Genomic DNA, 17,947 nt, shown 5'->3' on the forward strand with positions numbered 1-17,947 from the left:
CCAGGCTATTAAGATGTTCTTGTAAATCCTCCCAAAAGTCTTCTAAATACCAAATGGGACACTTATTCTTTACAATCCAATTAACCACCAGTTGAGAGTCAGTCTCTATTTGAACACGATAAAATCCAAGCTCGTGACATCTACGAACACCTTCCAATAAGCTGCTAAGTTCTGCAAAATTGTTGGTACCCAAACCCAAGGGAACTGAGTAAGCTAGAAGTAAACTCCCATCCTCATCCCGAATAACACTCCCAGCGCCAGCGGTTCCAGGGTTCTCGAAACTACTACCATCGGTATTAAGTTTTACCCAGCCCTGAAGGGGCCGGTGCCATTTTACCACTCAGACCCTCTTGGGCTTAGGGAACATGACAGGGATATCCAGTCTATTCAAAATATCCATGTCCTGGGTGGAAAGAGAACTCACTTTCATGATCTGGTCCATGATGCGCCGGAGCCAAAGTTTAATAGCGTGCCATATCGACTCTTTTGAGTGAGCCTTATCTTCATACCGGGCTTTACAGCGCCTCTCCCAAAGTTTCCAGAAAATAATAGAGGGCAGAAGGCCAAAGATGGTTCTAACCTGTGAAGACTTACTCGCACGACGAAACCAAAAATTAGTTTGATCCTTCCAAGTGCAGAAAGAGGCCATATGAACCCCTAGATGGGTGGCCGCTAGACGCCAAATGTGTCTAGCGAAATCCCCCGTGCAGAGCACATGGTTCAAATCCTCAGTATGACCCTTTTAACAGTAATTGCATTTAGAGGCCATTGATACACCCACCATACTAATATTCTCGTCAACACTGAGGCAATTATTAGTAGCCTTCCACATCATGATAGAAATCTTTTTGGGTAGATTAGTATGCCATATCCAATGCGCCCAGGGTAAAGGGGGGGCCCGAACTCTTATACAGTCCCAGGCACTCTTAGTAGTAAAATTTCTCTCCTTCTCCTTCAGCCAAACAAGCGCATCTTCACCCTCCTTCCGTCTAGCTACTTGCTTCTTGTTTCTTCTTCTCCTTTCCATTATCACCAATGTTGACCAACAATATCTTTTTCTTCTTTCGAAGGGGCATTCATTCTCCAAATAGCAGTAGTTTCTTTAACTAACTATGATATTGCTTAATGATCTATTGGTGTAAGAAACCTAGTGTACATGACAGAAAATAAAAAGATTAATGTGTAATGATTAAACAAAAAGTCTATTATATTGATTGGTTAGTTTCTTATAGATCATATGCATGCATATGGTCATAATCTTCCAGCTCTCACATATGTGTATTATATATATGATCGATATATCATTTGTCTCTCCGCTTTCAACTTCTCCACAAATGAGCATGACGTCCTTCAAATCCCAAAAGAGTCCTATGATTCCTGCTGTTCTGCCAACCCGATTGGCGAGACTCTCACCAGAAGCCCCGTCAACATAACCCTCTCAAATGCTGGCAACCTTTACTATATTTGCACCTTCAAACAGCATTGCCAATCAGGGCAGAAGTTTGTCATTTCTGTCTCAGGCTCTTTAGATGCTACCCCACCTACAGACAGAACTCCACCATCAACCAAAACTCCTCCTAGATCAAGTACTAGGCGTAGGCGGCGGAGCACTCAAAACAGCTCGGCCCATCAGGCAGCCAATGAGCAATTCACTGGCCCAACGGCTCAGATCCTACCCGATTCTTCGTCATCCGGGATCTTTGCTAGTTTCTTGGTCACATTATTTTCCATTGTCATGGGTTTCCTATTGTAATAAATTAAGAAGAGGATAATTTTATTCCAAATTGATGATTACGCTGTTTTGAGTTGTGGGCACTTTATGGCTTGTTTTCTTTTGTTTTAAACTTATGTGATTGTAATACTTATAAGTGTGGTTGAGGTTTGAAGTACAACTATTTATGGCTGCGTTTGGTTGTTGAAGTGGCTTCAGATGATCTGATTTGTTATGTAAATAGTCGTATTTTGTAAGTCTCGTTAAGATCTGTTTGAATATAAATAGATTGAGATATATGTTTGAATATAGAAATAGGTTGCGATCAGTTTAACTCTTTTATGAAAAATTAAAAAAATAGCGGGTCACATGAATGATTAGTTTGCATGGGATGAGTTGAGTTAACTCCATCAACCAAATACTGCCTAGTGTATTCTTTGAGCACGTGAGGAATAAAGGGATCCTTTGATTTTTTTTATTTGTTTTTTAATTTTTGTTAGTTTTTGGTTAATTGTAAGTTTCAGATAAAGGGTAAAACTTATGAGAATATTATATATAAGTCTACAATAACAGAATGGACCACTGGCTCGCCTGATGACAAATTAAATATTATTTAGTGAAAAGTCTATCTTAATTTGGACAAAGTGGACTTTGAGACAAGGCCATTAATTGATGTCAATTCCAACGAAATATTATGATTAGGAGTCTATAACTCGCGCAATGTGCGTATTGTTATTTATATTAAATTTTATAAATCTAAATAGTTGAATATATATAATCATTACTACAACTATATAAAATATATATAATCATTTCAACTTCGTACACCGAGTCCAATAAATTAACAAGAATAAAAGTAAAGTAGTAGATTTTACAATACGTGTAAATTATAACCGTCGATGGATATTGATTGTCAATTATCAATGCATATATACCAATGCATTTGCTGGTAACCAAAATTAACATTATGAGAAACAATAAATCACTAACCGTTACAGCATTTGGAACAAAAATTGGCCCACAACACCTCTACACTCGGAGTACAGTTTAATGCAGAAATATACAATGGCTTGGCCTCATGGTCGAAACAGCATTGATTTCAGAGAGCGAGCAGAGAAGAAAGTGTAAGAAAAAAACTAATTTTCCAATATATATATGGTTTGAACCCTTTTTTTTTTTCTCAATCGGTGTCATAAAAGATGTTTATTCTTTCAATCAGTTATTTTATCATGCATTTGGGTTACCTGGTTAACCGATTGGAAGACGTCGTTTGGATGTTAACCCAAGTTCATTGGAAATCAGTTCCGAAAATGAAAAACTTGGTCCACCAAACCAGACAAAAAGGTCCTCCGACCCAACTGGATCCCACAAGATCCAACTCTTACCTCCGAATTCGACTCCACCCAACAAAAAATCTTTCCATATTTTCCTACTTAAATCCAGGAACCTCCGAGCAAACACTAATCAATCACCAATCGACTACCCGGCACACCTAAAATGAAAATTAAAATAATATAAAATTAACACGGAATGATTGAAAGATTTAGAACCCAAAAATTGTATTGGAAAGGAAATTAAAAAGGCACGCATTTTCAAGAGAAAAATATTACAACCCAATGAAGACAACCTAGATGGGAAGTTCGACAGAATCTAAGATCTGAGAAAAGGCTCAAGAAGAAGAAAGAAATTAGTAATTTTTCACAGAACTTCAGAATGAAGTTTCTGTCACGGAGCCAAGTTGAAATCCCTCATTCGATATTTTTTTTAGAGAGCAAGAGAGGGACTCGTTGAGGGTTTCTAGGCGCGATGCGTGAAGGCCAGGTGACACAGAATACTGAGGTCGTGTTGCAACACTGTGCACTTCAAATGGCGGATCATCGCGCCTTATAAACCCTAGTTCTACATTCTTCTGCTTCCCATCAAAACCTGATCAAGAGTTCTTCAATTTCTTTTGCCTAGATTCGACCATCTCTCTTTGTTCTACGAAATCTGGATTTTCTCTTCTGATTGCGTTGATCGTTGGCTGAAAGGGCAGATTTTTCTTTACATTTTCCTTCAACATTTACCATTGTTGATGGTTTTATTATGATATCGTTTATGGATCGAGAAAATTGATTTCAGATGGTATCAATAAAGGTTTCTGTGTTTCTTGTTTTACTTCAATAGTTACACGAGTGATGGTTTTCTTTTGATATTGTTTGCCGATGAAGAAAAGTGCTTTCAGAAGGTATCAATAATTCTTTTTTGCTTCTTGCTTATCAGTCCTAATGCTATGGAGAAAGCGACAGTTTCATAATTGTTTGGATTTATATAATTATGCTATCGGGTTGCGTCTTTTGATAGTTCGTTTCAGAATCTCGCATTTTTGAAAGGATGTGATCTTCTTCATGTTAGTTTTTTGTTGATGCATCGTCCATCATCTTCATTGCCAATTATGGATTTGATCAGTATTTGGTTCCAAGAGATCACAATGACCGGTGAAAGGGTTTAATACCAAAAAATTGAAAGTCAGCATTTGGTTCCAAGTATTCACTTCTTGACGTTTGGTTCTTCAATTCCTTTTGCATTGCCTGACATTTTTAATTCTTAGCGGTTGCATGAATTGGCTCTTAAGCAGAATAGTATGGGTGAATGCCAAGTCATCAATTAAAAGCTTGGCTTTTATATAATTAAATATATATGAATTCCTAAATTCTGATATATATCTTGTTGGATGTGGTATAGATACTATGATTGTAAATATCTTTTATCATATTTACCTGCTAATCAGATCCAAAGAGGCAAGGCCATAGAAAAAGTGATCGAGTGGATTTTCAAATCCATCTTAATTAGATATTAAAAGAATATGAGATCATGAAAGACATAAAGTTTATATAATGTTCTCATGTCTTTCATGATCTCATATTCTTTTAATATCTAATTTTATATATATATATATATATATATATGATCCAATATTACTACATGCTTGCGATGGTCTCATGCATATAAATTATATATATGTACATATATGTATATACACGTCTAACATTAAAGTGAAGAGAAATTCTATATATTAGTCACTATTTACTTTCACACTTCACACCAGTAGTAATTTTTTTTTCATAGGGTGTAGGGGTATTTTTCATATAGTGTGGAGACTTTTTCATAGGATATGGGGAGTGGAATAATGAATAGTGAAAGATGAGAAGAATTTTTCTAATTTGAAAATGATAGATAACCACTTAGCCGTTACTAGTAGTTTCGATCCAAAATGCAGTAATTTAATTTATTTCATGCCATACATTTTCTAATCACTCAATACTTTATGATATTTTTTCCTGCTTTAGCATTATTTTTTACACAGCCACCACTCCTAGCTCCCTCTGGTAGTTATCAATATTAGTTATATTAGAATTTTTTTTTTTACATGTATTTTGTAACACTTTTAAATATTTTTTAAAAACATGAAAAAATATAATATTGTTAAAAGACATTTCCTTAGTCAATAAATAAAATAATAAATAAATAAATCATAGCAGGAGCCACCAATAGGAAGAGTAGCTTCTTCTTATTTTTTATCATTTTCTTCTCTCGATCAAGATAAACTTGCGCATATATAGATCAATGCACGTTCCACGTACTCATGCGTTCGTCGAACTTGTAAGATTCGATTAGCAACTTCAAAATCTTTTTTGTTTTAAATGATCAGTAGTTTTCACTGTTTTTAGACAGCTTGCAACTACGTAATTAAGTTGGACAAGAATCTAACTCACACGTTTAAGATTCTTAAACCTGCATGATTATTAACGTTAAACAATTAGAAGGTGCCACAGCTTTTTTGTTTGTATAAGAAAACGGTATCTCTTTTTCTTAATTTGTTCTTTTTTTTCGTTCATATATAACTTCCACTACAAGAAAATTATTTATTTGTGGCCAGTTAATTCTAATAAAATGATTATTTACAGTTAAAATGAGTCTATTTTGATCATAAATAATCTTTTTACCGTAATTAAATGATCACAAAAATTCATTTTTCTTGTAGTATTCAACGGATGTCCTTTTATCGTGTTGGCCGGGTTGTCATTGATCAAGAGCTGAAAACGATGTACGTACGTAGATCATCAAACAGAACATGTATGAGTTCCGACACCTTGACAATTAATAAAAAGCGGGGAATCCAGCTTTCGGGTGCGTGGTATATATACTTGCAAAAAATCTTCCCAACCTCCTAACACTCCACACTCTATATTATTTTTAATTTTTATTATTTTTTTCTTTTATTAAATATTTATTATATAAATAATGAATAAATAATTTAAAAAAATTTAAAAAAATAAACTCAAAAAAAAATTAAAAAAAATTATTAAAAATTTAAAAAAATATGGAGTGTGGAGTGTGGTAGGGGTTGTGTAGCAATGCTCATATACTTGTACAGTCTAGGCCCATGCACGTACGACGTCGACAACCGTCCATAGAAAGTAAAACCTACTGCACGCCCATCTACAGCTAGCTTGGATTCATTCAAAGTTGCTTGCTTGAATTTGATTCTATTTTGTGATCAATGCGCTACCCACGTTGATTTGAGACTGAACAATCTTATTCATCATTTTAAGCATAGTCAGCATAGATCTTAGCCTTTCATATGGCATCAAATGACGGATAAATAAGTGAAACACGTTAATATTCTGGCAGATAATATATATATATATATAAATAATAATAATAAAAATAAAAAAACCGAAATCAATAAATCAATTAAGTCACATATTAACAAAGACAAATTAAATTTAGATCGAGGACAAAGTATTACGAACGTGGGTGGAGACAAAATTATTTATCAGTTTTCAATAACAACATGAGTCGTGGAAATATCCATTTTGTATAAAATATAAACAATATTTATGATCATTTCACATTATATTTTAACAAATCAAATGACCAAAATATCCAATATTTTTCACTAAATAGATTATTAATACTATCCATGCATTACACCGGAAATGAACAATATTATTCTTAGAAAAACTAAGATATTGACAATACCAATTTAATTTAGTATATATGAGCTGGACGTGCATGCATGGGAGATGTGTTAAAGAATTCCATGTAATTGGGTGGATGTAAATTTCAGGATAGATTTATGTGTTCTACTTGAACCCTCCAACTTATAAAGTAAGCTTTTTTCTTAGAATTAATATTTCATGCTTCAACGAATCAACAGTCGGTGTTACTTTTGGTTATTTAGGAGGTAAAGTTCCACGAGTCTCGTGGAATGGAGATCCATATTCTTGGATGAAAAGGACTAATGCAATGTCTAAAGCTTTTAGAAATTCTAAACGAAATTAACTAGGTGCATGAAAGCTGCCTTTCCCATGTACAGAACCATCTTTCCACTGCGAAAAAAAAAATCCCAAAATGAGTTGGGAGGAGCTTGACTTTTTTTCCCCCGAGTAATGCTAGCTAGATACAGTTATGGATTGTGCAAGCGCCATGCAGTGCACGCACTGTAACGTTCTAATGAAAAGTCCAAACTACATGGTGATCTATACTCTAAAAGAACTAGTCAATAATACAATTAAAGTCTCATTAGAACCTTATAAAGAGTAAGAATTTGTCATTTCCAAGTAATGTGGGATCACATACACCGCATACCATTATCTTTATCATATGGGATATCACAATCTCTTCCTTTTAAATTCTAGACAACCTCGTCGAGCTAGTCCATTGTAAATGGCACGGCTCAAATTCCATATTTTTTGTTGGAATAGGCTCTGATACCATTTATAACACTTCAATAGAAGACCCAAATCACATAACGTATACTCCAAAAGGACTAGTCAATGATACAATTGGAGTTTCATTAGAACATTATAAAAAGCAATAACTTCTATTTCCCAAATAGTGTGGAATCTCATACACCACCTACTTTTATCCTTATCATATGGGTTATCACACGCGCTCCTTTTAAAAAAGAGTGAAGTTCATCATTAAAAAATTAATTTTTTTCATGTGGAATATCTTGTATTTGCTCACTTTTTTTCAAGAGGAGTTTGAGGGGCACTTGTGAAACACATGACTGTAAATATTATTTCTCTTTTTTTCCATAGCAAATACAATAATGAGGGGGAATTTGAGTACTCTCAGATTAGTCAGAATCTCACAATCGAGATACAAGAATGATCAATATTGTCATTAGGGCAGACATCACTACAATTAAAACATGAGAAAAGTTGTTGGATTTTTTAAGAGCATCATCATTGGCTTGGCTAAATGCATCTTCAAAATTTAACCAATATCACATTTTTTTACATTTACTTATTTCATTTAAATTCAATCCTCACATTAGATTAGCCATTCACTCTCTATATAATAATAAAATATTATTAAATTAATAATTATTTATTAATTTATTTGCATTACATTTTATAATTCTACTAATTTAATATTAATAATAATTATATTCTAATTAAATGAATATTAAAAAAATCATATTTTCAAAATTCATTTAATGCTAATATACAAAAAATAGTTGATTAAATTCATCTAAATTTCTATCTAAATTTCTTAATTACAAACCAAATAGTATTTTTGCTTGGAGTGAGAAATTAATATTTTAATGTTTGATTGGAGTGAGAAATTAATATTTTAATGTTTAGTAAATCAATTGCGATTCTCCATCTTTAGTCAATCATTGTAGCAAAAGTCCATCTTATTTTAGATTTGATCAATCCAATGTGATGTATTTTTTATATTAATTATGTAAATTTTAGCTAAATGTACTATTTGACCAAATCAACGTGAATGCTCTAAAATCATTCAAATGCACTGCAGCTGACGTGACTCTCTACCTACAATTTTCACCAGAGGTTTTCGGAGTCAGTCTTATGAAGGCATCAAGCTTGTGGTCCATGCATGGACAGCCAATCCATGAGCGCTACACAAACTTTTACCATATATGTAATATGTCCAATATATAAATTTATTAATCGAACATTAATTTCTCCGAAGATAAACTCAACTCTATATCTGCCGCATGCCTGTACGTCCGTTTCCTATATACTTGCAGCTAGATGTTTTAAGTTGACCTTACTGCATGCTAACGGGAAAACAAATTGTACGTTGAATAATTTGGTGGTTTATATATAACGATAATGACACCCAAGAAAAGTATTTTCCGTTGCATACGGTCCAGGTTGCAACTTGTCTAATTAAGCCATCAATCGATCGAAGATTCATTAATGAATTCCAATTTGTAGATAAAGAAAAACAGAACCCAAAAATAAAAATAAAAAGATATTAATTTGTAGGAAACTTTAGGAACTTCTTAGCTAGCGTGTTGTGTGGATGCAGTTATGAAAAGATAATTCATTGAAGTTGTGTGTTTTTGCACCAGTACCAACATGCAGTTACGCTACTCTATATATATCTTTCCAAAATCTGGACAAAACAAGCACTATTCTTTCTTGATAAGCACAACCATGAAAAATGGTATATTTTTCACTGTGCAACAAGCATAAGACTCAGCATTTGTTTCTAATTAAATATGTGCAATAGGGCATTGCATGCACCTTAAAATATGAGATCAACTTGGGGCTGAGAATATAATCAGCTTAATTTATTAAATTCGAGAGTTTTGGAAGTGCCAGAGCCAACCCCACATGGTATTTCGTGTAATCTCTTTTTAAATTCGAGATATTAAGTACGATACATTAATATAGATCTTGAGCCAAGACAAGAAGTTCCCTATCAAACGACATGAGAGTCCAAACATTAGATACTAAACCCAAAACAAAACAAAAAACCAAGAAAAAAAAACTACTACTACTACTACTACTAATCCTCTGTGATCGGCTCCACCTGAACACTCTCAGCAACAGCATCATCGCCGTAGATCTGATCAAGAACAAGAACCAACCCCATGGCAAAAGCCCCATCGAAGCCAGGCTTGAGGCATAGAGAGAGAACGTCCTTGCCAAGCACCACATTAGTGGAAGCATCCACTTTGCGTCTGATCTCAGCCACCGATTCCTTCTCGGCATTGCAGATCGTGCAGCACCGCTGTCGAAAGTTCCCATCGATCTGGTACTCCTCCCCCTGGTTTTCGTACACCTCCACGTTCACGCTCGAACGCCCGATGATCGATGACCTCCGCACGCTAAAGATCGGTTTCTGGCCCTCCCTTCTCTCCCCCTTGAAGCCCTCCCACCGGTTGTGCAGACTCGGCCTCTGTTTCAACAATAAAGTCCTTGGAGTTAGGATTTCAGAATCAACGAGTCGATGGAGTTTGGTTTGCAGTGAATTGAGTTAGAAGTTTGAAAAATAAAATATTATTTTATTATTATTATTATTATTATTTTAAAACTTGAAAAAGATCAATTATTTATATAAAAATTATAAAGATGAGATGGATGAATTAATATCATCGATCCAAACCGAGCCGGTTCACTCGGTAATTGAAACGATAATTTTAAGGTGCTTTTGATTTGTCATTGGCAAAATTTCCGAGCTCGAGCTCGAGCTCACTCGGCACCGTTCAGGCAACGAGTCATGAGTAGCACATTTCAGTTAACTCAAATCAAATCGGTACCCATTAAAGGATACGAAAAACAGAGAAAACCCATCTAGGCTCACTTCATGTTCATACATATCGGCTACCACAGTCCCTCCTAGCAGAGAGGATTCAAATCCGACCGCACCCGTTTAATGAAAATCAATCAGAAACGAACTGGGGGATTTTTTTCTTTCCAGAAAATTATATATCTGACATGTCCATAGCATGAAAGAAGAAAGGAAAAAAAAAAAAAAAAAGCTTCATTACCTTTCGCCTGACAGTGAGGAGGCACCTTCCGTTAGCGTCCATGAGAACGATTTCACCCCTGTCACGGGTATCGGGTCCGTACGAGTCGACTCTGAAGACCAACACGCCTTTGGGATCATACACAGTGAACCCATCATTGGCAAAGAAGAGAGAGGTCTTTAGAACAGTGAGCTGGGTCTCTTGCTTATATACAAACCCAGCATCCACAACTAAACCTTGTTTCATTTCCGGCTTCCTCTAAAAATTTCCGAAGAATTTTTTATGCACAACGACGGAACGGTCTCCTTCTTTGTGGGCTTCGAGGTATCTGTGAATTGGACCTCGTGGAAATGCAAATGTTGGGAGGATAGATATTTACTGCTGGTAAAGATATATAGGGAGGACACACGGTGACGACTCGGGACTCAGTATTTCTACACGTGGGACGCGGTTCAGTGGGTTCGACCCTTTTCTTTTCTTTTTTTCCCTCTCTTTTTAAGAGTTGCCTTCTCCGTTTATATATATATAAATTATATATGTGGAGGGGAATAATGCAACAATGACGTTCTATTTTTTCTTTCATTGACCGTTCTGTTCATTCATGCATTTAGGATAAGTTTGGGAGATGAAATGAGAATTTTATATTTTATTTTAATATTTAAAATATTATATTTTAGTATTATTATTATATTAAAATTTGAAAAATTTGAATTAGAATTTTAAAAAATTGAATTATTTATTATATTTTATATGAAGATTTGAAAAATGTGTAATGATGAGATGAGAATTTTGTGTCTCATCTCATCTCCTAAACCTGTCTTAGTTTTATTTGTGCATTTATTTTTATTGTTCATATATTTATTTATTTATTTTTTAATTTTTTTAATTTATTAATTAAGAAAATAAGTATTCGTGTATTGATTTTTTTTTTATATTTTTTAAAAACATTAAATAAAATTAAAAAAGAGAATTTTATCTAAAATCACGTCCAGCAGTTAAGCACTCTAGTAGCAAGCAGCTCAGGGCCACACGAATGCCATTATTCCTATCAGCCAGATATGCAGATGGTGTGACTCGAATACATTGAACTCGGTTGCTTTTGCTAACACTGCGTTGCCTCGCTGCTCGCAACTCGGATCCACTTATTATTGGGAAGATAAATTATTTATATAGACATTTTTTTAAAAGTAGAAATCACTATAAAAATGTATAAAAAAAAATTTTACAAAAATAAAAAAATTATACGAAAATAAATATACTAACTAATATAATTTTATATGATTCGTTAGATCTATTTTACAATAAAAATAATTTTATAATTTTACAAATTACATCTAGTCACGTCAATTTAAAGATTTAATTTTATATAATTTATTTGTAATTAAAGTATTTTTCAACTATCTTTTTAGTATGAATCATGACTTTAAATTTATATCTAGTATTACTATGTTTGAAGTATTCTATAATTTATCAAATGTACTTTTAATCCTAAATTTATCATCTTTGTTTATATTAATTGATATAGTATAATAACGAGTGGGTTTTTATCTATTGTTGGAGAGTATTATTTTTATAGAGAAATTATTTGTATAAATTTTAAATAAATAAGTTTCATGCAATTTCTTGTAAAAAAGTAGATTTTACTTAAAAAAATATTAAAAAAAATTATTATTTATTAGTAGAACCTACATTTTTATAAAAAAAATTATATAAAATTTATCTATTTAAAATTTGTACTTAGCGTTACTCTTTTTTATATTATGCTCCGCTTAATTTGTGTGTAACATTTTTTACCATCAAGATATATTTGAAGTTCACAAGGAACGATTGTTTGGCTTAGTTCTTAGATGGATCGGTAGAACAACAATGCTGGTACTACTGGCACGGGGGAATAACAATGTTGGCGAATGACAATGAATTGAGCTTCTTCCTTTCGAAAAAAAATGGGTGAGAAATTGAGGAGGTTTCTTACGATAGAAAATGTAGAGAACGGAAATTATATATGTCCAGCTGAGCGCTCCCAATTTTTTATTATTTTTTATTTATTTAATAATTAAATATGTATTTTTTTAATAATATTATGATTTTTTTATTTTTTAAAAAATATTTTAAAATATTAAAATATATATATAAATAAATAAATCTCAAGACTTTAGGCCTTGTTTGTTTTCCAAAAACATTTCATTTCATCTCATCTCATCTCACCTCATCATTACAACTTTTCCAAATCTCCACATAAAATAAAATAAACAATTCAATTTTTTCAAATCCCAAAACAACAATAATATTAAAAAATATATTTTAACAATATTTTATTCAACTTTTTAACTTTAATGTCAACTCATCTCATCTCATCTCTGTGACTCAATGGGAGCGGGAGCTGGAGCGGTGGCCGTAGAGCCACTGAATAGACTGACTATTTGCCACATCTTCTAACAAAAGCACTCGCACTGTGCACGAAATCTGTACGGTCCCTCTCACAAGAACAGTATTTTAAACAGTGATTTCACTGTCTAAAGTCACCCGTGAAAGACGCCAATGAGACCCGTGCATAGTGCCGGTGTGCAGATCATTTTTGCTTCCAAGAACCCATTGGCATCACATTGAAACCTCTCTCTCCGACGATTTTTTTTTTTTTTCCTTTTTTCTTTTGAACGCAAGTTTCGTAGAAGAGAGTAGGAAGACAGAGACTAGAGTTGGCCTGAGACATTGCTGAAGTGGTACGTTCGTTGTTCCACAATTTTTTAATCACTAACACGTACTTTACTTTAAACTAGTTTGCTTTGGAAAACAAATAATAAAAATTCCGTTAAGAAGTAAAAGCTCACTTTATGTAATTTTATATATCCACTTTTAAAAAGGAGTATGCAAAAATTACATATTCTATTATTACAAATATCATTACGTTTATTTAAATCGATGCTAAACGTTAAATTTCATAGACAAAAAGTTACAAGTTAACTCACACAAATTATACACAGTTGGAAATTATGTTGAGTGTACATCAGGTGTTTGAGATATTGTCTCGCGTACCAAGTCTAATTTGATATAGTGCATTAATAGTACGAAAGTGGCTGGCTAGGTCCAATTAACTTGCATTGCAATGTTTTTCACAAGAAGAAGCGAAAAAAAAACTTGCATTGCAATGAGAAGATAAGAGATCCTGATGGGATGGATCCGATAGGTGAAAGCAGCTAGAATGGAACAAAAGTGTCAAACCCGTGGTCGACCACCGCCACACGATCTTTACGTTTTCCTCCCCGGTCGAGAGCGCTCCAAAGTGGAGCAGTAAGATCGGGTGAGCTGTATGTAAGACTTTTTCTCATCTGTAAACAGTCTCTAATTGGCTGCTTAATCACGTCGGCACCATTTTCCTTGTTCCTGGCACTTTCGATATATATGTCTAACATTCGAAAACCTCGTTGACACTTGTGGCCATGATAGTGGAAAAATGGACCGAGGTTGTTTGCACATGCTGAACATTCATCTTTTCATCATGTAAAGCCCGACTTCGATCTCGACTTCTGCGCACGAGAAATAGTTCCTGCCATATTACACTATTATGTGTTAACGCCTAAATATAACGAAGGGGTCGAAAAAAAAAAAAAAAGTCATTTTCGACTAGCTTTGAGAGTTCGGGCTCCGATCCGTGTGGTTTGCAGTCCCAACGGTCGTCTAGTGCAGTTGTATGGATCCGTACATATAATCATGACAGTGAATGGAAATAAATACAGAAAAAATAAAGAGAATTAAACATACAAACTTATGTAATTCGACATAATGTCTACGTTCACGGGTCATTAGGGACAGTAGAATCCACTATAATATAATTGTTTTACAGTCTTTCATAGTCTCTTATCATCACTATACAATGACAATCGCAGATCTATCTTTTTATGGTGGCTTGAAAAGTTGAAGTCTAGACCCAAAATCATCTGAAAGACACCATCATGAACTGGTCTGGTCTTTTTCCTTTATCATCTGCCCCTTCCCTGCCATACGTCACATCTCCTCTCCTTTATTTCACATCTCTTATTTCCCTCCCGATAGTTTTTCTTTCCTCAACCTTTTATCCTCTCAATCTTTCTATCTTTCTTTCCTCCTGACGAGACTCCACCTTGGGCTAGCCATGGATACCCATTATGGGCTTAGGATATTTTATCCCCTACAGTTGTCTACATTTTTTAAGGTCAATTCACTTTGAAAGAAAGCCTTAAGAATCTTTAAGATAAAATACGAGACAGAGATAATTCATAGAAATCTGTAGAAAATAAATTTCGGGAGTGAGTCCTTGATTTTATGTTTCGCTTGCAGTCCGCGATAAAAATTTTCAAGCGCGACACTAGACAGAATAGGCTCGACAACGTAAGGTGGGAGGGCGGAGCTCAACTTTGGCAAGAGATAGGCTCGATCGCGTAAGGTGCAAGTGCGTAACTCAACTTTGCTGAGAGATATACACGGCCACGTATGGTGGGAACGCAGAGCTTAGATCTTATGCACGTGAGGGTGATCAGGCAGTCAAGCGACTTGCTAGCCTATTCGGAGCCTAGGTGGCCGAACGGTATCTAACATTTCCCGCCTGTGGACTCGTTATGAAAGTGGTGATAAGCCGAGAAGCTGAAAATCTTGACCTGTCTCTTTAGGATGGCATAGGTTGAGTAGTTCGTAAGACTGGACTATGGAGGTAGAACAATTCGTAAGACAGAACTCACATGTTGACGCTCATGAGGAAGGTAAGTAGTCAGTCAGCTCATTTGTATGAATGTCTGTTGTTGTCAAAAAGCATATATTCATCCGACATTTTTGTTGTCGTTGGTGTTAGTGAATTTTTCTCTTACGATGTAAATTGCTATTAATGTTTCCATTTTGCTGTCATTGTTTGTTTGTATTATCACACTCAAAGTGATAAGGGAACCCGTCGACCCCCTGGGCCCACCTTAGGCGGTTGTGAGCCCAACGACTCATTCTCCAACGTGACCAACGTGAGCCCATAGTGGAGTTTAAAGGCACATTAAAACCAAATGCTCGTTCTCGAAGGCAATCTGCTGCTCGTAGTTATGGCATGATTACGGACACCTGACATTTGCTGGTGGACATGTTGTCCCGGGAGTAACGTCAGGCAGTGCGTAAGCCTGAACCCATCTTATTGACATGGCAGCATGAGGGAAGTCAAGCAGTCGGGGCACTTAACCGTGCTACAGAAGCCAAACCGATTAGCATTGTTAATTTCCAATAACAAGTGTGGAATTTGAGCACCTAAGTCCTCTCGTTGGAGTGTGGCCAAGGTTTTAGGCGTGCCAGCGAGGCCCATGAGCAGCCATGTTTCGAAAATGATGTAGGTCCAAGAAGCCTGCATGCACGTTAATGCCAAGAAATCCATTCTGATAAAGACATATTGAGACGTCCAAGCGGTGCCCAAGCGAGGCTATGTAGACTATGTTTCACACCACAGGAATCAATTATGATAATAAAAATAAAATTCACATAAAATTTAGAGAAAGACAAACTGGGGTGTTGTAGCTATTGTAGCCAATTTTTCCTTGATTGAAAATGCCTGCCGCAGGTGGTTGTTTCTTCTCTTCCTCGCTCTTCTTTTTTCCTTCTTTCCTTTTTTTTTTCTTCTCTCTCTTTTTTTTTTTCCAAGTTTGTCTAACATACGTTGTGCAGCTTTGACCACCTGGGTTAACCGTTGCTTGGGACGTGTGACCGTCAATGCATCCCTTTTGGCCGTGTAATTTCATGGGTAGGTAGTGTCGACAGTGATGTTGAGGGTCTTCGTGTTTTGGCTCCCATCATTGTGGAGTTGTGGTCGGAGAAATAGGCGAGATGCTTTGGGTGAGACGTTGGAGGTAGAGACGCTTCTGTCCGAGATGTTGGAGGCCAAGATATGTGACTACCCATTGCGTGAATGTAGCCAAAATGGCTGATTGCATGGCTGGAGCGTGCATGGCCGTGACGGGTATGGCCGAGATAGGCATGTGGTCGAGCATGCAGTTGAGTCAGTGATAGGTTGGCGAAGAGCTGACTGTTACCGAAAAGTTTCAGTCTCAACCAAGGAGTTTGACGTTGAGTAACTTAGCCGAGGAAGGTGTCCCTGCAACTAGGTGGTTGAGCAGATGAGGCCATGTCGCTCATCCTGTGGGTGAGGAGGTGTGACCGGTGGCAAGGTTCGCCAGCATTTTCTGTGGCCGAGAACTAATATGCCAAAAACGCCAGTGGGGTGGTGGCTGTTGAAGGTCGTTGGAGTCCGAAGGCAGCTAGTAAAGTGATCACCATGCATGCGTATCCCAAGCGCACAAAACATGCTGCCACCATGGACGTGGGCCACTCTCGTAGTGGAAGAAACTGTCGGCAGCTCTGGTAGTGACCGCCGGTGGGACAAGGGGCTCACGACAATTCGCTGTGAGCTTTTCATCAGTTGTCGTGCACTCGATGCATGGCCGTAGGCCACCTAGTGTCCATCGTAGTGGTCAGGGACGACCTTTGAGCCAATAGAAGGCGTCGATTGTCCAAGTGGTGACCATCGATTGGGACAACGGACCTCACAGCAGTTTGCCATCACTGCGTTACACGTTATGCATTCACGTCGTGCGAGGTCGCAGGCCACCGTATGCCCACCATGGTAATCGGGGACCACTCAGGAGGGGACAGAAGAAGCCGAAGGGCCACGTGGAGGATGTCAGCACTCTCCCTCGGTCACGCCATGGCTGGGCAAAGTAGTTTTTGCCACGTGCATGACAAGGTGCACAAGTGGTGCATTGTTCTCGGCCCTGTAAAACAAGGGTCGTCATGACGGAGCCAGAGTCCACCAGTGGTTCATCCGGTTACAACTGACGAGTCAACGGGGCTCACGACCTCTAGTTGCAAGGCAACTTGCACCCATGGTGCACTAGTGTGTGCAGATGGCTATGTTTGGCGGTGATTTGGGAGGTGCATGTGTGTGCGCAGAGTGCATTTAAGGGCACAATACTCCCGTGTACTCGCCCCTGTTTTTATCCGGTGCACCCAAAGTGTTTGATTATACCTGGGCGAGAAAAGGTTCACTCGCCCTTTTTTTTTTTTTTTACAACATTGTTGTTCATAAAAATAAAATTTGAAAGGTCCAGAATATTTATCTGGAAAAATTTCAACTACTCGTTTAATGATTATTTAACTCGCCGAAAAATCATCTTTCTCTCACTTCCGATATAGAAAATAAATAAGATCTGACAGACGACACCAATTGTTAACACCTAAAAATAGGGTAACAGGTCAGAAGGGGAGAATGAGTCATCCCTGGCCCACTGAGAAGTTCGGACCTTGGTCGATGTGGTTTGGAACCCCTGGCAGTTTCTGATGCAATTGTATGATGTCCCTACATACATCCATGGTAGTGAATGGAAATAAATATAAGGAAAATAAAGAGAATGAGACACACAGAATTATGTGGTTCGCATAATGCCTACTACCCAGGTCAT

General features: G+C 36.4%; 2 protein-coding genes across 2 annotated transcripts; one reads left to right on the forward strand and one right to left on the reverse strand.

The window, feature by feature from the left end:
• The first annotated feature begins 1,237 nt into the window (after positions 1 to 1,237).
• On the forward strand, positions 1,238 to 1,753 carry LOC109022097 (cucumber peeling cupredoxin-like). Its single transcript, XM_019004902.1, has one exon. The coding sequence runs from the start codon at positions 1,238 to 1,240 to the stop codon at positions 1,751 to 1,753; it is 516 nt and encodes a 171-aa protein (XP_018860447.1).
• Positions 1,754 to 9,287: 7,534 nt separating this feature from the next.
• Positions 9,288 to 10,862, reverse strand: LOC108998339 (protein LURP-one-related 12-like). Its single transcript, XM_018974867.2, has 2 exons — positions 10,512 to 10,862; positions 9,288 to 9,919 (listed from the first exon to the last, which is right to left on the reverse strand). Exons 1-2 carry the CDS (start codon positions 10,734 to 10,736, stop codon positions 9,527 to 9,529), a joined length of 618 nt encoding a protein of 205 aa, XP_018830412.1. The 5' UTR covers positions 10,737 to 10,862; the 3' UTR covers positions 9,288 to 9,526.
• Between the last annotated feature and the right edge of the window lie 7,085 nt (positions 10,863 to 17,947).

The sequence above is a fragment of the Juglans regia genome, chromosome 7 (genome assembly GCF_001411555.2).
Source record: "Juglans regia cultivar Chandler chromosome 7, Walnut 2.0, whole genome shotgun sequence".
Lineage (NCBI taxonomy): Eukaryota > Viridiplantae > Streptophyta > Magnoliopsida > Fagales > Juglandaceae > Juglans > Juglans regia.

Excerpts from the sequence above, each read along its gene's own strand:
- LOC109022097 (XM_019004902.1), top strand. The coding sequence starts at position 1,238 with ATGCATGCATATGGTCATAATCTTCCAGCTCTCACATATGTGTATTAT.
- LOC108998339 (XM_018974867.2), bottom strand. The coding sequence starts at position 10,736 with ATGAAACAAGGTTTAGTTGTGGATGCTGGGTTTGTATATAAGCAAGAG. Across the intron at positions 9,920-10,511 it reads TCCTCACTGTCAGGCGAAAG|AGGCCGAGTCTGCACAACCG; the intron begins GTAATGAAGCTT and ends TTGTTGAAACAG.